The sequence below is a fragment of the Heptranchias perlo genome, chromosome 3 (assembly GCF_035084215.1).
Source record: "Heptranchias perlo isolate sHepPer1 chromosome 3, sHepPer1.hap1, whole genome shotgun sequence".
Lineage (NCBI taxonomy): Eukaryota > Metazoa > Chordata > Chondrichthyes > Hexanchiformes > Hexanchidae > Heptranchias > Heptranchias perlo.
The window spans coordinates 95,859,596-95,874,606 of record NC_090327.1 but is presented as its reverse complement, the minus strand read 5'-3'; the positions used below and the strand labels follow the sequence as shown (position 1 = coordinate 95,874,606).

The 15,011-nt window shown below is 46.7% G+C and overlaps 1 protein-coding gene across 3 annotated transcripts in view; it reads left to right on the top strand.

Annotated features, from left to right (window-relative positions):
* The window catches only part of LOC137317881 (collagen alpha-1(XV) chain-like), a 278,899-nt gene that overhangs the window by 187,700 nt on the left and 76,188 nt on the right, over positions 1 to 15,011 (top strand). For all 3 annotated transcript variants that reach the window (XM_067980899.1, XM_067980902.1, XM_067980893.1), the window contains exons 19-21: positions 2,071 to 2,106; positions 7,394 to 7,456; positions 13,373 to 13,408. In XM_067980899.1, coding sequence (XP_067837000.1) covers positions 2,071 to 2,106; positions 7,394 to 7,456; positions 13,373 to 13,408 — 135 coding nt within the window. The remainder of the gene's footprint in view (positions 1 to 2,070; positions 2,107 to 7,393; positions 7,457 to 13,372; positions 13,409 to 15,011) is intronic.

Here is a 15,011-nt window from a genome sequence, read left to right as displayed (position 1 = left end):
GCACAGTTTGTATTATGTTACCCTGATCGTCCCAGAGCACTCGGTGAATTATGAGCGCCACTGATGGATCAGTGAGCATGTGTTCCGCGTGATATTATCCGCGTCATTGGGCCATTGGTCAGAATCCAGATCTTCACCCAAGCCTGGCATGGTGAAGGCCACAATAAAACCCTTTTGGGCTTTTAATTTCTCCTCTAACTCCCTAATTCTTACTACACTGGACATGACTAACCCAGGGTCCTTTACGTAACTCCATTACAGCCTTTGTTGTCTAGGGGCTGCTTTTAATCCCTCGTTCACCTGCTGTAAAGTTTTCACGTCTAAGATCTTTAGCTCCCTTCCTAATTATTCCATTCCTTTGGTCTTGTCCTCTAAACTGACGGCAAATCCCTTTATCATTCCGTTTCCTTTTACTAAATGTTTTTTAACGATTCTTCCTTAGTTAATTTTTCCGCCCTTAATTTTTTGCAATTATCCTTAAGGCAGTTAATTCTCTCACTTAATGACCTGGGGGAGTTCAACCAGTAACTGTGGTCTCTTGTAGCTTGTTCGCTTTCGGGGGATGGAGGGGGGTGGGTGGAGCGAAATTTCCCTGAGTTCAATTGGACTCTTCCGCTTTTTTGACTCTTGCAGGAGATTGCACGGTTGGGGGGGGAATAGGGGTAGTTGTGTGCAGAGGTCACACGGTGCCAGGATGGAACTGGCCTGATCGACTCACTTGTCTTCTATGTGCGTGTGTATGTTTGTAACTGACCCTCACATGCTTGTAAATAAGATATCTCTTGTATTGATTTAGTCCTATCTCAGTACAGTGCGGTTAGACTGTACCAGCTGCTCTTGTATGTGCACTAATGTTTCATTCGAATGGTTCATTCACTATTAGAAACTAACATCCTGGTAGGGTTGACCCTAGTTGTGGTGCAGCTCAGTAAGCCTATGGCTGAGTTTCATCATATAAAAAGAGTGGATGGTTTCATAATATGGCCACGGTGCTTGTACAGAATGCCTTTTTGTCACTCTCAATACAGTCCCCACCACTTATATCGTCCATGCTTATAGGCAGCTGTCTATAGCGGGCAAATGCACTAACCATTTGTCATTACCAAAGGAGTCAATGACAAAGGTGCCATTTATAACACATTAAGCACGCCGGCTATTCGGGGCAGACTTTGTCATGGAATCCTTCTTTTAATAGATTTTCCTGCTTCAATAACCGCAGGTTTTCATCCCTCAACCATTTCTCGGCTTCCGGCAGCTGCTTGAGAGTTTGTTTTTCTTCTTCTGCTCGCTAACACCAACGCGCCCGTTTTAAGCGGTGTGGACTGTATACTTGATTTCCAAGATTGAGGGTGACAAAAAGGTGGGCTGTACGCAGACCTCCAAGAGCCTTTATTTATAGCCTGTCCAAGCCAGGATTCATTGTTCTGGTTCTCCAGCAAATGAAGTCAAGTGGATGCTAACAGGAGGCAGGATGGTTTTTTTTGGAACTTGGGATATGGACAACGCTGACAGGATTTATTGCCCATTTAAAGTCAACCACACAGCATGGGACTGCAGTCACTAGGTAGGGGTAGCAGGTCCCTTTTCCTAGTTGGGTTTTTACAACAATCTTGCAGCTTTTGTGGTCTTTTTTCTGGTACCATCCCACAAATTAGTAGATATATTACAATCAGTTTCACAACTTGCTATAGTGGGTTTTGAACTCATGACCTCTGGGCTTATGCTAGTCCAGTACCATAACCACTAGGCTACTGTGCCCAGGCAGCACAGGAAGGGGCCCTATCAAAACAGAACTTCTGATCCTATGGTGTCCTTCCTCTGAGGAAGTGGCTGGCCTCCACTAGTCAACTGCCCAGGGAAGAGCGGTTGAACCTAATAGGGGGTTGCAAACACAGACGCTCTCTGCACGGTCCTATGCAAGGCCCCTGAACAAGGCATTGGATAGGATTGTGCTTTCCAACAAACACTGACACTGTCGTTGTGTCTCAGAGAGCTGATTCGCAGTATCTGAGCTTCCATGTGGCAGGAAATATTTGTTCAACAATTGACTGGCTCTTTCTTTATTTGTAGGGTGTAACGGGCGAACTGGGTTCTCCAGGTGAAAAAGTAAGTTCAACTCAATTGAGAGATTTTTTTTAACCCATTTTCTCCCCATTTCAACCTTCCGAGCAGCTAGAGGGAGGTCGGATCCCATTCCGTGGGCATTCTGCAGAGGGTGGGGAAGTGAAAGCTGACTTCATTCATCCAAACTTCATTCTTGGCTTTTAACGATTACTGATGTACTCAGCCAAGAACACTGATTCACCAGCACGAGGGGCCATAATGGTCTTTTCTTGTCCTGTACGTTCCAGAGTGAGAATAGCAAAGAATACTGAGATTAAAAGTTTTGCAGTGTCCAATGCAAGTGGACCCCCTATATACATATGATGGCATGCATTTCTTGTCCACAAGCCCTACTTCCTGTTGACACAATTTTTGGTCCTGTTTTTCTATCAACATTTCCCATTCAATATTGCTATGTCAACTGCCACAATCTGGTTGTAGACTCGGGCCACTAGGTGGCTCTGTGGAGTAAGGTTCGGAAGTCTTCCTTGCCATCTTGCACATTAAAAAAAGTTCATCACCTGACTGTGGGCAACATCTCCAGCAAATGTTGGCAAATCAAAGGCATTGCCTTTGGTTGTCACCAGCAGCTATGTGCTGTCGGCCATGATTCCATCAGCCTCCCTGGCAGTAACCTCACGCTCACTTCTAGGAGATGCGATCTAATGCCCAAACCCAAATTCAACTTCCTCCCCCACATCCACTTTGTCACCAAGACCGCTACCATCCACCTCTGTGTCTATCTCTCCCCCACCGTCACCCCAGAAACCCTGGCCCATGGCTTCATCACCTCAAGGCTCCATTTCTCTAATGCTGCCCTAGCAGGCTTCAACCCTCCACAAGTCATTCAAAACCCCACAGCACCCGTTCTCGCCTCCACACTCCCATTCACCGCCATTCTCTCCAAGCTCTGATTCTGTGTGCACCAGTGAGCTGACTGTAAAATTCTTGTCTCCATGGCCTCAACCCATTGACCAAGAATGGTCTCCTCCAGTCCTGGGTACCTGCACACTCCCTCTGTTCTTCTAACACCAGGCTTCTCCTTAGCCTCCGCTCTGTCATTCTTCGCTGCTCAGTGGGCCACTGCGCTCCTGTCCAAGTTACCTCCACCTGGCCACCTTGCCCCTGCTTTTAGAAACCTTCTCAAAACCCTCCTCTTTGAGTGTGCCTTCAACACAAAAAGCATACCAGAAATAGCAGGGAACCAAGGGTGTAACAACAGTGAGGAACTTAAAGTAATTAATATCAGTGAAGAAAAAGTACTGGAGAAATTAATGGGACTAAAAGCCGACAAATCCCCTGGACCTGATGGCCTACATCCTAGGGTTCTAAAAGAGGTGGCTAGAGAGGTAGTGGATGCATTAGTTGTGATCTTCCGAAATTCCCTAGATTCTAGAACGGTCCCAGTGGATTGGACGGTAGCAAATGTAACCCCGCTATTCAAGAAAGGAGGGAGAGAGAAAACAGGGAACTACAGGCCAGTTAGCCTGACATCAGTTGTCGGGAAAATGCTGGAATTGATTATTAAAGAAGTGGTAACACGGCACTTAGAAAATCATAATATGATTAGGCAGAGTCAACATGGTTTTATGAAAGGGAAATCGTGTTTGATAGATTTCGTAGAGTTTTTTGAGGATGTAATTAGCAGGGTAGATAAAGGGGAACCAGTGAATGTAGTATATTTGGATTTTCAAAAGGCACTTGATAAGGTGCCACATAAAAGGTTGTTACACAAGGTAAGGACTCATGGGGTTGGGGGTAATATATTAGCATGGATTGAGGATTGGTTAAAGGACAGAAAACAGAGAGTAAGAATGAACAGGTCATTTTCAGGCTGGCAGGCTGTAACTAGTTAGGCCGCAAGGATCAGTGTTTGGACCTCAGCTATTTACAATCTTTTTTAATGACTTGGATGAAGGGCCCAAGTGTAATGTATCCAAAATTGCTGGCGATACAAAGCTAGGTGGGAAAGTAAGCTTGAGGAGGACACAAAGAGCTCGATTTTCAAATGAAAGTCCGGGAGCGTTGGGGGCGGGGGAGAGCGAAAATCGGTAAAATCCTGAGTGGGTATGGAATGCGGCTCCAACCCGCTGACTTCTGTGTCACACACGCGTCTGTGTGTGTGCGCGGGGTTCTGGAATCCAGATTTAAAGAAGCAAATGTACCTCATGGTACTTAAGGTACTTTATTTGTTACATAGTAGGTAGTTACAATGATTTTCCGCTTACCTGGGCGGCTTTCCCACAGCTTCCGATTCACACCTGGTGAAACCAGGCATGAGGGGCTGGACCAGGCAAAAATAAATTAAATAAAATAACATTTCACAAAGCTAAAAAAATAAATAAACCTACCTTTCAAACGATGTCACCTGCTCCGATCTCTCGCCCTCCGATGTCTCTTCTCCAATGTCTCGCCCCCCCCCCCCCGATGATGTTCGATGTTCCCCCCCAATCTTTGTGCTCCCCCCCCCCACACTCTGTTCCAGCGCTCGGTGAGGTCTCTCTCTCTCTTTCTCCACTCCCCCCCCCTTCAGTGTTGCAGCTCCTGTCGACAGTCAGGCTGGTTGCCGGGCACAAAACCCGGAAACAAGATTAATGAGCATCAATTACCTCGCAGTCGCTTGGGGAAAGGTAAGTTCTTTTTATTCGGGTTCGCCGTGCACCCGTTGACCACCCCCGCTGCCATCCCACCACCCTTTTAAAATTGAGCCCAAAGAGTTTGCAAAGGGATATAATCAGGTTAAGTGTGTGGGCAAGAAGGTGACAGATGGAGTATAATGTGGGGAAATGTTAGGATATGCCCTTTGGTAGGAAGAATAGAAAAACAGAATATTTTTTAAATGGTGAGAAATTATTAAATGTTGGTGTTCAGAGGGATTTGGGTGTCCTCGTACAAGAAACACAAAAAGATAGCATGCAGGTACAGCAAGCAATTAGGAAAGCAAATGGCATGTTGCCCGTTATTGCAAGGGGGATGGTGTACAAGAGTAAGTAAGTCTTGTTACAATTGTACAGGGCTTTGGTGAGACCACATCTGGAGTACTGTGTGCAGTTTTGGTCTCCTTACCTAAGGAAGGATATACTTGTCTGAGAGGCGGTGCAACGAAGGTTCACTAGATTGATTCCTGGGATGAGAGGGTTGTCCTATGAGGAGAGATTGAGTAGAATGGGTCTATACTCTCTGGAGTTTAGAAGAATGAGAGGTGATCTCATTGAAGCATATAAGATTCTGAGGGGTCTTGACAGGGTAGATGCTGAGAAGTTGTTTCCCCTGGCTGGAGAGTCTAGAACTAGGGGGCATAGTCTCGGGATAAGGGGTCGGCCATTTAGGACTGAGACGAAGAGAAATTTCTTCACTCAGAGGGTTGTGAATCTTTGGAATTCTCTACCCCAGAGGGCTGTGGATGCTCAGTCATTGAGTAAATTCAAGACTGAGATTGATAGATTTTTGGACTCTAGGGGAATCAAGGGATATGGTGATCGGGCGGGAAAGTGGAGTTGAGGTCGAAGATCAGCCATAATCTTATTGAATGGCGGAGCAGGCTCGAGGGGCCGTATGGCCTGCTCCTGATCCTATTCCTTATGTTCTTAATAATGAACAATAATAAAGATCTGGCAGAGCACTGAATTCCCTCTGTGCAGCTTAAAACCCTGAAATTCCATTGGGGTTTTCCCTGCATCTTGTTGGAGTCACAGCCAGAGACGAAGAGAACGCCAAACTATCTGTAACACTTGGTAGAACCAAACAACCACACATGCACTTAGCAACCACCATTACCATATATATGTGTTCGTTCCCTGACAGTATCCATTAGATAGTGGGGCGGAGATCACCTCGTACAAAAGGTAGGTACTGTATAACATTAATCAAGGCCAGAGTGATCTCCTGGACTAGTTTCAATCACCTAAGGAGGTTGGAGAGGAACTTTCCATTTTTTCCCCCCTAATTGGCCTGGGTTTTTATCTTTTTTTTGCATCTCCCAGGAGTTTACATGGCTTTCAGGTGGAGTGGGGAGTGTACCTATTGTGATGGACAAGGCATTGTAGTTGTGTGGGACAAGCTGGATGGAACAGTGGGTCTTTTCCTGCCCATCATTATTCATATATTTGTATGTTCGTAAAAAGCTACCTGGCCCCAGGCCTCTGCCAAGGCCTCCCTTGAGACAGCTGCTAGGCAGATGTGTGAGCGTGGGACAGATTGATGCCCCTTCTGATTTCCTTCCCTCCTCATGAGAAGTGCCTTGTCACCTCCTGGGAAGTGCATTGTCTCCGTTAGGGTTCCTATCTCAGACAGCCTGGGATAAATAAATCCTACCCGTCAACATTTCCAATGAGTTTTTCACCTCCTGACTCCCCAAAGCCTCTCCACCATCTACAAGGCACAAGTCAGGAATGTGATGGACTATTGTCCACTTTCCTGGACGGATGCAGCTGCAACAACACTCAAGAAGCTCGACATCATCCGGGACAAAGCAGCCCGCTTGATCAGAATGCCATCCACCAGCTTAAACATACAACCCCTCATCACTGACGCACCGTGGCTACAGTGTGTACCATCTGCAGGATGCAATGCAGCAAGTCACCAAGGCTTGTTCAGCAGCACCTCCCAAGCCCCGACCTCTACCACCTAGAAGGACAAGGGCAGCAGGTGCATGGGAACACTATTACTTCCAAGTTCCCCTCCAAGTCACACACCATCCCGACTTGGACATATATCGCCGTTCCTTCATCGTCGCTGGGTCAAAATCCTGGAACTCTCTTCCTAACAGCACTGAGAGAATACCTTCACCACACGGACTGCAGTGGTTCAAGGAGAAAGACCACCGCCTTCTCAAGGACAAGGAGGGATGGGCAATAAATGCTGGCCTTGCCAGCGATGCCCACGTCCCCAGAATGAATTTTTTTTTAAAAGAATTTAAAATTTGCATTTGTATTTTCCTTTCTGAGCACGGAACAAACAGGGCTCCCAGTGAGAAGTGACATTCGACTGCGTCCCCTGGAATGAGCATTAAATCCGGGGTGGGGGTCCCGTGATCTCCTGACCGACGCTCCTTACGAGCACTCAATCAGGGAATCATCCCCTGCACGTGATCAGCATTGAGAAAAGGACAGCAGGATGAGTTGTCACACAGACCTCTTGACAGGCTCATATCCAGCACAGCCTGCTCTCTGATTTAATGACCTAACCAATCAAATAATCTGCACCCCTTGTATAAAATAATAAACCTAAAATAATAAACAGGAAATAGAATTCATTGTTCTCTAACGACTGCAACTCAATTGTTTTTAAGGGATCTTCGGGTACCCCAGGCCCTCCAGGCCAAATCGGACAAGCTGGATTTCCAGGACCTGTGGTTAGTGTTTATTTTTTTATTGATGTACTTCTGCTGCTTTGGTTTCGACACAGTCCCCACTGCTTATAGCTGGTGATTTGCCTGCTATAAGGAGTGGACGGTAAAACTGCTGTGCGATGTATAGAAAAAGCAAAATCATGAATTGTCTCCATCTCTGGGTGATTGTGATTCTTCCTATTGGAGCAATTCAGTAAGCGTTGCATGTCTTCATTATATAGATGATCAATTCAAAAGCATTAAAAGAAAGAGAAAACTTGCATTTATATAGTGCCTTTCACGACCTAACGATGTCCTAAAGCGCTTTACCGCCAATTAAGTACTTTTGAAGTGTAGTCACTGTTGTAATGTAGGGAAATGCAGCAGCCAATTTTCACACAAGGTCCCACCAACAGCAATGTGATAATAACCAGATAACCTGTTTTAGTGGTGTTGGTTGAGGGGTAAATATTGGCCAGAACACCAGGGAGAACTCCCCTGCTCTTCTTTGAAATAGTGCCATGGGGTCTTTTACGTCCATCTGAGAGGGCAGACGGGGTCTCGGTTTAACGTTTCATCCAAAAGATGGCACCTCCAGCAATACAGCACTCCCTCAGTACTGCGCTGAAGTGTCAGCCTAGATTATGTGCTCAAGTCCCTGGAGTGAGAATTGAACCCACAACCTTCTGATCAGAGGTGAGAGTGCCACTACTGAGCCAAGGCTTAAAAAGGGGCTGGTGGTAACTTGTGAATATTAAGATGACAAAGCTTCCACCTCCCCACATAGCCCAAAATTGTCAGCATGCTTAATGTATTGAAAGCGGTGCCTTTGTAATTGAATTCAGTAGTAATGGCTAATAGTAACTGCCATTTGCCCGATACAATCAGCTTCCCACGATAATGGCAGTGGTCTAAATGGTGGGGATTGAACTCCTCTGGCCCCAGATGCGACTGGTCCCACTACCCTGGAGCTCTGCAGCGAAAGGCTGACACCCGCCGCAGCAGTTTCAGTCGCTCCCCTTCCCCCAATGCGGGCTGCCCCCAACGCGGGTGGGGAATCGTGCCAGGAGCCTGCCGAACTTATTCAAATGAGCCTGACATCAGGGAATGTGCCGGGGTCAGGGAGCGTGGCATGTGGATTTTGCACTGGGTTTGGGGCCAGGAGGAAAATTTTGACTGGTATATTGATGCAAGGGAGGTTGGAGTAATTCCATGATGTTGTTTAAAGGGCATCTATATAAACCAATGTCCGTCTTTGTGTAGTTTAAATCATTTGTTTTACTGCTTCAGCGATGCCCTTTGATAGCTCATCGTCATCGGTTGGGCAACATTTGCTCTGCTGGATTTTTATTTGTAGGAGTCTTTTGGCACGATCTAAATGCCATGGAGAATGTAGTCTGACTAACCTGTAGGTCAAACACCGTTAGAAGGTTAGACAACATTTGAAATGTGGGTCCCACCAATTCCCTTAAAACAGTGATGGAATAACATGAACTTAATTTGACATATTGGCTAAAAAACGAAACGAACCCCTGAGGATGAATTTTTGCACAAAGGCAGGTAGTTCTTTAAGGAAGTCTTGAATTAGTTATCCTGTTCGTATGTGTCTCTCACAGGCCCAGGCAAAACAGTTTGAGCGAGTGTTTGGCTTAGCGATAGAACTTGTCTTTTTAAAAGTAATTTGCTGATTCCACGCTCCCAGCAGAAAGTCTCGCCCATCAAGTGCGTATACTGGAAATTCGGGTGTAAAATCTTGCACGGGACACGTCCAAGTTGCACTTCCAGTGGGCAAGGCTTCCCAGCAGGAACGTGAAGTCGGAAATTAATGCCTATTATTTTCCATTAGTCATTTACTGCCAGCCTTAATTTAGTATCAGTCTTGGCTCACTTTTGTTTCGAAGTCACAAGATCATGGGTTCAAGTCCCACTCCAGAGACTTGGACGCATAATCTAGGCTGACACTCCAGTGCAGTACCGAGGGATTGCTGCACTTGTCTGAAGTGCCATCTTTCAGATGAGACATTAAACTGATGCTCTGTCTGCCCTCTCAGATGGATGTAAAAGATCCCATGGCACTATTCAAAGAAGAGCAGGGGAGTTCTCCCCATTGTCCTGGCTAATATTTATCTCTCAACCAACATTACTAAAACAGATTATTTGGACATTTATCTCATTACTGTTTGTGGGTGTTTGCTGTGCATGAGTTGTCTGTCGCATTTCCCTACATTACAACAGTGACTACACTTCAAAGTACCCCACCTGAGAGGACAGATGAGGCTTCGGTTTAACGTCTCATCCCAAAGGTGGCACCTCCGACAATGCAGCACTTCCTCAGTACTGCACTGAATTGCCATCCTAGATTATGTGCCCAAGTACCTAACAGTACTGTGGGAGAACCTTCACCACACGGACTGCAGCGGTTCAAGAAGGCGGCTCACCACCACCTTCTCAAGGGCAATTAGGGATGGGCAATAAAGGCTGGCCTTGCCAGCGACGCCCACATCCCATGAACGAGTAAAAAAAAGTCTCTGGAGTGGGACTTAAACCTTCTGACTCAGAGGTGAGAAAAATATCACTGAGCCAAGACTGATCCTTTAGTGTGACAAAACCCAGTGGCTGTCCAATGAATTAGCAGGAAACTGCATCTGGCCAAGTGGTGCAGCAGGACAACATTCCAACCCCCTGTGTGACGTCTGGCGAAGTGGAAGTGGCATTGCGTGAGCTAGATGGCCCTGATTGCCAATCCAAGGCATTCTCCCCATAGGGCAGTACGGCAGCAGCCCTGGAAGGAAGTTGGAGGCAGCGAATGAGCTGACCGCTACTGCCACAGGCAGTGTCAGACCTTTGGTACATGTTAGCTGCAGGTGTCCTTGCAGCAGAGGGCATACCTCCGCATCTGGTTGTCTGCTGACCCAGAACCTGTACAACCAGTTCTACACAGACATTGCCAGATAGGTGTGCCACTGCCTGTATCTATGGGTGCCTGTAACCCTCAGGTGGGTGCATCTGCCTCTGATACAGCCTGGCATCCTCCTATTGCTCCTCCGCATCTTTGTCAAAAACAACGTAAGTAAAAGGGGGATTCCCATTGGCAAACCCACTGTCCTAATACTATAAACTTAAAAAATGGCCACCCTAGAATATTTGGCACAAAGCCTCCTGACCAAATAAGTGGAAACAGGGAAAGAAACAAAAAAGAAAGCAAGAAGAAGGGTTTAGAAAAAGCCTCAAAATGCCGCTGCAAATCTTACCAGAGCGCTCTGTAAACAGGGGGTATCCTCGTGGTCCTGGTTGCCCATTTTATAAGCGTTGGTACAATATTGGGTGAGTGCTATTCTGGTGTAAACACCAGGAAATTATGTGGACATCTAAATAATGTCACAGGGGGCTAATTATAATATAATCAACTGCAAAGTGATGTGGGTATAAAACCCAGCTGGAAAATTGGATAGAATGTTAACTACCCAGGAGAATCTGGCACAACAAATCTCCGCTCATTTTCACAAGCAGTTACGCCCGTTTTTCAGGCGTAACCAATCAGAAGGTCCACCCTATGGTTTCTAGCACGTTAATTTAAAGATTCATGAATTGGGGAACCAGTGGAATGGATTGGTGCACAGCAATCCAATCGACTTACAAAAAAAATTCATTTGGAATGAACTTTTTCAGTGATATAGATATTTAAAGCAAACAGATTGTTGTTCATTGACAAATACAGTTCAACAATCTGACTGGATTTTCTACTTACGTTGCAAAATGTGTTTGATGGCGCAGAGATATTGCTGGCTGTTGTCATACTTGAGACTACGCCATTTGAACTATTAAAAACTGACCTTCCAAGGACACATGCTGCCACTTCCATATCCCACGTGGCCAGTTCACTAATTGATCCCGAGCTTAATCCTGATAGCCTTCCTCTCCCACCTCCCCCAAACTAATGTAGGCCAGGGCCTTTCAAGTTTGATGACAAATGCCTAACATGCCTCCCCCGTTCATTATCTAAAACTTCCACGTGGGCCAGTGATTATCTTAGGATCCAATTTTACCGTGAAGGTGGAGACACTGCCTTTGAATTTCCACCGTTTCTCCTGGGGGTTCTGCAGAACTCCAGCTGAAGCTACAACAGGAGATCGGGAGTACCCTAGACCGCATGGAAATTCAGGGCCACTGTGTGCGCTGTAGACCAGCGTTGTCCAGTAGAAATTGTTGACTAGCCACAGGTGTGACTACGCCGACACTGTTTTAGCCACATGCACTAATTTTAGTAGAAAACGCCTTACACACACTCACACTATACAGATAAATGTACTTCACTTGTTTATTTACTTAACAAACATCTACAATCATTCAGTAATCAAGGAAGTAAAGCATTCACAATGATCAAAAAACATTTGTACATTCTGCTTTTCTTCTTACCATTTTAATAACAAACGCACAAAAAGGTTAAAGTTCGCATGCACTCGCTGTGTGAATATGAGTATTGAGATCATATGCCCAACGACGATGACTATTACTCAGTTTTTATTTACTAATCAGAAGTGCAGTTAGTCACGTCTGAATTCGTAATTAGCCACATCTGGATTCCCAATTCACCACATCTAGATTCCCAATTGGCCACATGTGGCTAGTGGCCAATGCATAGAACAACACAGCTGTAGCGAGCTCCAGTAACAACACTATTGTAATGGCAAAAGCCAATTGGCCACCAATGGACCTGAAGGAGTTGTTTTCACTCTCAGACTAGCCATTGCTAGAGCTCTTTGATCTCTCTGAATTCAGGGAATGTCCAACAATGTTAGGGAGATTTGGGGCAAGGAATACAAAGTGTGAGACTATCTGCTAGGCTTTCATTCCCATGGCTGCCAGTAACCAAAGATTAAAATTGTCAACTGTAGCGATATATAATTCTTCTGCCTCAGCAATATCTTATGGGCATGTTCTAAACTCCAGCAGTGCAGAGGGATCGCACAGGGTGTCAGTTAGCACAAGTCCACTTTTGTTTCTATTGGTTCTATATTGTTCCCTAGACTGTTCGGTGATGGATCCTGGCCATGTGGCATCAGGTAGTCCTCCGCTGACCTGGCTGAATTAAGATGTTCGATAAAATAGCCGAGTCAGAGAAGATACAGTGACACTAATGGTCCTTAAACGTGCTCCCCTCCCCACTCTGAAAATCCATGGGACACGTTCCCGGCGGTAACGTTGGAATCGTGCCCACCAGTGGCCTCCAGCGCTGACTCCGCCAGAGTTTGTGGGATAAATAGGAAGCTACCTACTTGGTATGGGGCAGGTGGGTGCAAGTAACAGTGCGGGTGTGTCCCCTGTCCTATGTAGCTGAAAAATCATTGGGGAAGGGTTTGTCCATGTCCCCGCCCCCACCAGATCGAAGCCCTAAACCCCCTTTAAAAGGTTTGGGGGTGATAAAGATATATTTTTTTTAAATACTATTCTTCAGGAGTTCATCTGCTTGTCCTGTACCTCCACTGCCCCACCCAACCTGTGGGGCCCAGTTACACCCGTCTCGAGGCTGTGCCTCATCTCACTGGGCCTACTGGCCCCCACTCCTATGCCGGATCCCGATTGATCCGGGAAAGTGGGAACTCCCAACGTACAGTTCCCCAGTCCCCCCCACCCCTCCGCCTCAGCTCAACCCCTTGACAACATTTGCCTTGTTAAGGGGCGGGTGAAGGACCTGCCCCTTCCAAGGCAGGTCAGAAAATCCGGGAAACGATGGAGACCCAGCACAACAGGTCCCTGCCATTTTCCAGTGGGTTGCGCCAATCTCAGGCAGGAAACCGGCAGAACCCCCATGGACTGTCGGGGCCCAGTCTCTCTTGCCGGTGTGCTGCGAACAGTAGACGACTAGAACCCCTTCCCCACTTTCTGCGTTGAATATGGGACTGTGATAATCTGTCATAATTCGTGATTTCCTTTCCACAGGGACCAAGAGGCGAGAAAGGTGAACAAGGACTTAAGGTATGACTTTGTTATTTATGTCAAAGTTCCGGGCCAATTATTAAGAAGAAGGAAGGACTTGCATTTATATAGCACTATTCACAACCTTTAGACATCCCCCCCACAACCGTCCTTCCCCAATAAGCACTGGTTTTCTTTAAATAGTGGTCACGGGATGGTGCAGTGCATTGTCATGCGAGTGGAAGGATGCACATTCTAACACAATGAGGTAGAAATTGGTATGAACTGTGCACATTTTTTGGACGTAAAATGGCTGCAAATTACCAATTTAGCAGTGGGACAACCTGTGCTCAACCTGTGCATGCGTTGGTCCCACGTCTAAATTTGTGGGGCCCCATTTTTAGTCGTTAAGCCCTTTTAATATGCGAATTAGGGGCTTCATTCCTGTTGAAGGACGCCATCCAGAAATTAGTTGGCAATGAGCTGGGCTGAAGTTGGCTCTGCCCAGCTGAGGAATCTTTACTGAGCCCGGCAGCCACCAACCAAAGGTAAGTAGTGACATTTAAAAAAAAACATTCCTGTGGAGCAAGGGGGAGCCTGGATTATAGGCTCACATTTCTAGAGTGGGACTTGAACCCAGGACCCTCTGACTCAGAGATCAGAGAAATACCACTCAGCCAATCCTGATCCTTTTGTTTGACAAAACTCAGTGGCTGCCCAATAGTTGGCAGGAAACAACGTCTGGCCAAGTGGTGGGTCAGGGCAATGTTCCAACAGAGTCTGAATGCTGGTTAATTGGAGGTGACATATCATTAGCTGGATGGCCTGTTCGCTGCTCCATGGCACTCTCCCCATAGAGCAGTACTGCATCTCCCCTGGAAGGAGGTTGGAGGCAGAGAATGTGAGGGAGCAGCTGACTGCTACTGCCACTGGCAGTGCCAGACCTTTGGTACATGTTAGCTGCAGGTGTCCTTGCAGCAGAGGGCATGCATCCCCATCTGGTTGTCTCCTGACTCAGGACCTGTGTTGCCAGGTCAACAATCTGGCTGGATTTTCTACTTACATTACAAAATGTGTTTGATGGCACAGAGATACGACTGGCTGTTGTCATCCTTGAGACTATGCCATTTAAACTATTAAATCCTGACCTTCCAAGGATACATGCTGCCACCTCGATATCCCATGTGGACTGTTCACTAACCGATCTTTGTAGCTTAATCCTGATAGCCATTGCTCCCCCTCCCCACAACAAACGTAGGCCAAGGCCATTCAGGTTGGGTGACAAGCACCTCATATTTCTCCCCCATTTATTATCAAGAGCTTCCACCTGGGCCTGGAGTCCACAAGAGTCATGATCGCAACCCCCAACCTGTAGCCTGCTCCAACGTCCCCTCCTCCGCCCCCCCCCCCCCCCCACTTCATGGGATTTACATGAGGGCGGCTATCAGCAAGGCAGGCAGCCTGAAATTGAAGTCTTCACTCGGGCGAGCTGCCTGTGGAGGCGCGACCAGTGCCGGCACCTTCTACAGAGTATGCTGTTGAGGCCCAAGAGCCGATTCCCATCAATCTTCGGAACGCTCAGTTCTGGTCTCGCAGTACCAAGTCTGGACCTGAAAACGGGCCTAGACCAAAATCTACCCCAATGAGTGATCAGTCCTGCCAT